Source organism: Salvelinus alpinus, chromosome 5 (genome assembly GCF_045679555.1).
Source record: "Salvelinus alpinus chromosome 5, SLU_Salpinus.1, whole genome shotgun sequence".
NCBI classification, from domain to species: Eukaryota; Metazoa; Chordata; class Actinopteri; order Salmoniformes; family Salmonidae; genus Salvelinus; species Salvelinus alpinus.
In genome coordinates, this window is record NC_092090.1 from 86,561,156 (window position 1) to 86,567,155 (window position 6,000).

The following is a 6,000-nucleotide window of genomic DNA, read 5'->3' on the forward strand; positions in this document are numbered from 1 at the left end:
TGCAGAGGAGTGAAGTCTAGAATCCAGAGACCGCTGGAAATAAATATTTGGAGTTTTCAGATACACATTATCGACTACAGTCTGTTGGAATGTACTGTATCTTTGGTGTTAGAGGCAACAACAAGTGATTTCTCTATCATATTCATCATCTTTAATCAACGTATATTGAAGCCAAAAATCTCTGCTCTGCTTAGATGTCAGGTTGGCACATTGAAACTGTGATGACTTGAAGCCGGTCTGACAGACTGACATGGCTAGTAAGAGTTTTAGAATGTACTGTAAAGCCTGATTCGATTGTCCATAATAGATTATGGGGCTTGGCAGTCTATCAGTCTATGATCTGATAGGACAGATGCCAAGTCCACTCAAAAGTCATCAACAGAATTAATGTTTCTCTACTACACCGTAATTTCTTCATTTTAACAGCTTGTGTGTGTGTGTTTGTGTGTGTGTGTGCATGTGTCTGTGTGCGTGTGTGTATGTGTTGATGCTCCTTTCACTGATTGCTGACCGGCTAGTGGAGTAGGTCAAAGTCATTTGCACCTCCTCTGGGTGGCTTCACACCAGGGTGATCCCTGGCGTCTGTGATAACAGCGCTTTAAGAGCCCTCAGGGTTCCCTTAGGCTTGGTAGAAACAGCAGGTTGTTACTAAAGCAGTATATAAAAAAAGGTCAAATTGAATATGAAAAAAACTAAAACACATTGAACAAAGAATGGTTGGACATCAGAATGAGGGAAGAAGAGAGAAAAGGGTGGAAAATGTGTGCATTGGCAGTAGAGGTAGCTCAAATTATAACCCTCTTGACATTTTAGCCTGAGTATTTTTCGCTTTCATTGGTTGAAGATGCGATTGTCTGCCGCTTCGACGACTAAATGTTAAATTGCTTTTCACTGCTCTAGAAAATAACCCCATAACTTGTACCAATTTAGTCAAGGAGGCCTGAGCCTGTAGATGTATATTCTAGTGACAATTTACTCTAAAAATGGATTCCTCATGGTAAATGGTGAATGACTGATCCTATATCCATATCTAATCAATTGATCCTATATCCACATCTTGGATCAATTGGCTTATACAATTAGAAGCTAATGCAACAGACGCAAACACAACAACCCAGCATTTCCATAATGTCATGTGCAGACTGACGACAGTAACGTGGGCGTACTGGGACATCTTAATAGGTCCGACCGTGCAGCAAATGGGAGCTGGCAGATTGTGGGCTAGTCAGTGGATGGGCCAGTGGCAGGACAGGATGCTCTAATGAGCCATCTCCCAGAGATAACTGTCTAAGAGACATTAGGAGAGGAGGGGGCCCTATTAATATCTCCGCTTCATGTTTCCCTGTAAGCAGACTTCCTCAGCGTCTGCTTTCACAGTCCAGTCCCCAGCTGAAACACATACACACGAGTGCGCGCACACACACGCCGAAGCCATCGTCATCTGCCATCAAGTTACATTAGTTTGGTGTAAAAGTAACCCTGTGGCGTTCTTATTGAAGCAGAGAAATAAAAACATCCCTTTAAGGTGGAAATAAAAGTTCCCATTTCCAGGTACTGTTACTACTCATTAACCTTGAGCTGTCTGACTTCATTGAAGTGCAATTATTATTATTATTCGACATTTTTTAGGGGGGTGTAATTATGTTTTCTGCAGATATCAAACTTCGTCAACATTGTGCTGCTCACTGAAGTTTGCTGTGTTCACTCATGTCATTATCGTGTCATTAAAAACCACAGGCTAAATGCTACATATAAAATTCTAAATTCTGAAACACTGTTATACATTTTCTTAGCAGAAGGTCATGTGATGATGAACAAATTCAATACAGGTCAAATGGCTGCTGTCATGAAACATAATATATTGGTCAAGGTAGACTCAGTAATATGACATTATAAACAACCGGGCAACTTCCTGCTTACAGCCGCTGTTCGTTCTCCCCAAAGTGGGCATGCCCCAAGGGAGGGAGCAAATTGGAAGAGCAAATGCTGTCTTGGTAGATTTGAAGTCTGTTGTTGTTGATGTCTGTAAGCAGGAAACCACCCTGTTGTGTGTATGATGATGTTATATGGCTGAGTATACCTTTAAGACATATCAAACTAGGAAAGGAGACAATAGCTAGGATTGACTGACATGTGACAGAGAGCACATGAGAACAATATGTAGGCTACCTGTGAAACTACAGCATATAATACAGTACTAATTAATGTGGAGTACTTATTATAGGCCTAACTACTGCACTCAGAGAGAGAGAGCGAGAGAGAGCGAGAGAGATGGATGGATTGATTCCCTTTCTTCTCTCATTACGCCAAAGGAAGGACAGACAGTTATCAGGTGTATGTGTGTGTGTGGAGTGTCTGTCTGTCCGTCTGTCTGTCTGTGTGAGTCCGTGCTCCCTGGTCTGCGGTCAGTGTGTTACCGTACCATCAAGGCCACTTATGGTGTTAAATTCAATCTTACTGGGCCTCATAAGGCTGATAACTTCCATCCAAGAATCTACTCTCATGTCTGCCTCTCGACTGCTATACTTAATTTAGTACAACGCAGTGATGTAATGGAGGGTAAATGCAAGTAAACACAGTTTACCCACAATTATTTTTGCTTGACAGTTTACCAACTTTTGCGGAAAGTGTAGGGAGTGTTACTTTTTTCACTGCGACCGGCAATAAGAGTTTACCCATCTATTTTGTTTTATCACTACATCACTGGTCCAATGTACAGACAGTCCATGTGGAACTATCCACAGCCATAAGTCCAAAAGCTTCACTAACCTTCCCCATCAACTCAGCATGCCCTAAATGCATGGTCATTAACTTTACTGATTCATTTTCTGTATCACTCACAGAATATACTGTAAAGGTGTTGAAGAAGATCTGTCCACAAAATAAATAAATTGCTGGCTAACAATATGTGCCAACTGCTGCAGCATTCCAGAAATGCTCATATTGTAGATAGGCTTACAACACTTGGTCACAGCAAACAGTGAGGAATGGAGGCAGACTCTATAAGACAGACCGGTAATCTTATCTCCTTTGTCTCAACAAAAGCCAGAGTTTCCAGTCAGTTGTAGACGAGCATTCTTTACAACGATTTCAGTTTTACATAAAGCCTTGTAGCAGTCAACCACACAGTGATAATAAACATAGTTATAAACTGGGTGGTTCAAACCCTGAATGCTGATTGGCTGACATATCAGACTATATACCATGAATATGACAAAACATGTATTTTAACTGCTCTAATTACTGGTAACCAGTTAATAATAGCTTATAATAGCAATAATAGTTTATAATAGCAATTAGGCACCTCGGGGGTTAGTGGTATATGGCCAATATACCACAGCTAAGGGCCGTATTCAGGCACTCCGCGTTGTGTTGTGCTTAATAACAGCCCTTAGCCGTGGTATATTGGCCATATACAACACCCCGTGCCTTATTGCGTAATTATAATTAGGCTTAATTATAACATAATTATGGGCTCTATTTGTACTGCCAGAAGAGAAGAGAGTATCATGCCAACATGTATTATCTCAGACACTAAACTACATTTAAATAATACTACTTGACAACCCTAGCCCAACCTATGCACGCCATTCCACAATGCCAAATACTCCACTGAGATGGTTAACTAACAGAAAGAAGTGCTTTCACTCATTCACAGTGACTTTTATAAATCAATTTAAATACAAATGTATTTGTCACATGATTCGTAAACGTCAGGTGTAGACTTACAGTGAAATGCTTACTTCCCAACAATGCAGATAGATAAAATGATAAATAATAGAAAACTAGAAAAATAATAACACGAGGAATAGATCCACAATGAGTAACGGTAACTTGGCTATATACAGTACCAGTACCGAGTATACAGCTAATAGGTGACATAAGGAACTGTTCAATGAGGATCACATCACACAGGCATTTATAAAAATATAAAAATATGCAGATTTGCAGCTGGCTCATGTTACAATAGATGCACAAATCGTAGAGTAAGTGGACCGACAATGAATGGTCAACATATTTTAATTTCTAAATATGACAAGCTAAGGGGGGAAAAAAGCCCAATGGTAGAGATGACTTCAATTTCTGTTTCTCCATGGATCATTTGGACATCTTGCCATTTGTCAATTAGAAATCATCATCAATTCAAGCGCTCCAATAACAATTGATGAATAGACTACAATAAATGAATGTAGGCAATTAAATAAATAGGCCTACACTATTATGGATCTACCAGCAAATCATATATTATTGGAATTTAACACTCAATTCACATCATATTACCATAACTTTAAAGTCGGACCATTAGATATACCGTATGTGATAGGTAGGCTATGGCTTTCCCTAAAAAGGCACATTTAGTTCCCACGAAATAAATGGTCATTCGTTTTCTATGTGTAACTATGTGCAATAGTTATGCAATACTATGAGCCACTATAATATTAATGCTATTTTATTAAATACTTTCTGGTACCTGCAGGCTTTTCACCTGTTTTTTTGTTTTTGTTTTTGAGCAGAGCAATGAATGAATACTTGCAGCATGCAATGCCTACCTGAGATTTATGCTGATGTCCATCTTCGAGTTCTGAAACACTGTTCATGATTTTCCATCGATCATTTACCATTCTCTGAAATTCTTAAAATCCGAGATTTGACATCATTGGTAAAGGGAAAGTGTTAACCAGAGGGTCTATGTTGTTTGAACTATTCCAATAAGAAGGGGAAAAGGTTTACACATAAAAACTACTTCAATCACTGCACAGATCTCTACAATTCTAAAGGAGGTCCAGATGGGAATCTAGTAGTACAAACATGTTGATATTATACATACTTGTAGAACCCCTTGCAAAGAATAGTTGCTTTGAATTTTCGCAGTTAGGAAATGCTATAACGTTCCTTCTTGTTACTAAAAAACACACATGCACTTTGACAGTAAGCGTTCGATGCGTTGCAGATTCTAATGAATCAAAACTTCACCCGCGTTATTCAGAACCTAGAAGAAAACCTGCTTCTATTTCCTCCGTTCTGACTCAAAATTACACGTGTCCTGTCGAGGTTTTACGCGTGGGCTATGTACGTCCTTGTTAAAAAGTGAGAGAGCTCGGGCAAGAGATAAAACCGCCTCTGGTTTCCCTGGTTGACGTTGATAAACATGAAGCGGCTCTCTGATATGATTCAACGCGCAGTCAGATTAGCAACATATTGCATTGGGCAAGAGCGTCTCGACGTGAAATCCAAGCTTCAGTGATTCCCCTTCGCCGTGCGAGTCCGCGCGCGTGTATGCGTGTATTTTTTATATTTTTTATTTAACCTTTATTTAACTACGCAACTGTGAGAGAGGCTGTGTGTGTGTGTGTGTGTGAGCGCGCGCGAGTGTGCATGCGTGCATGTGTATGTGTGCATGTGTATGTGTGTGTGTGTTACATTAATGCCTGTCTATAGTCTACCTGCATGGGCTTTATGCACCGTTTCCCCTCCCTCTGAGATGATGCAGGTAATTAATTGCATCTCAACATTTCCACAGGAGAATAAGGAGGACGATAGCTTGGAAATGCCGTTCACTAGTAAAGGTCTTTGCATCAATATAGAAGACAAGGAGGCAGGAAAATAGATAAGAGACAAACTATTACTCTTGGATATTTATTTGATATGATGAATAATATTCATAAATATAATATTTATTGTCTGATTCCCTCTTAGGGCCTGCTTAGAGTGCTGGAGGTGTGTGTGTGTGTTAGAGTTCTTATCAGGCCTAAAAAATAGAGCTGGTATTACCCAAGGCCTATGAGCTGAAGCCCGAGCCCTGGTCCGACACATCACAGAAATGTAAGCCAAACCCGAATAAAAGCCAGATTTCCAGAAAACTGCCTTTCCTGCAGTCAAATGACCATACCTTTCCTGCAGTCAAATGACCATACCTTTCCTGCAGTCAAATGACCATACCTTTCCTGCAGTCAAATGACCATACCTTTCCTGCAGTCAAATGACCATACCTTTCCTGCA

At 40.0% G+C, this 6,000-nt stretch overlaps 1 protein-coding gene across 2 annotated transcripts in view; it reads right to left on the reverse strand.

The window, feature by feature from the left end:
* Positions 1 to 5,387, reverse strand: part of fibcd1a (fibrinogen C domain containing 1a) — a 111,376-nt gene extending 105,989 nt beyond the window's left edge. The window contains exons 1-2 of one of the 2 annotated variants that reach the window (XM_071404013.1): positions 4,829 to 5,387; positions 4,551 to 4,633 (exon numbers count right to left, since the gene is read on the reverse strand). In XM_071404013.1, coding sequence (XP_071260114.1) covers positions 4,551 to 4,622 — 72 coding nt within the window. In that variant the 5' untranslated portion in view covers positions 4,623 to 4,633; positions 4,829 to 5,387. Of the gene's footprint in view, positions 1 to 4,550 lie in introns of both variants that reach the window. The other variant, XM_071404011.1, reaches the window with a different exon arrangement.
* Positions 5,388 to 6,000: the final 613 nt, after the last annotated feature.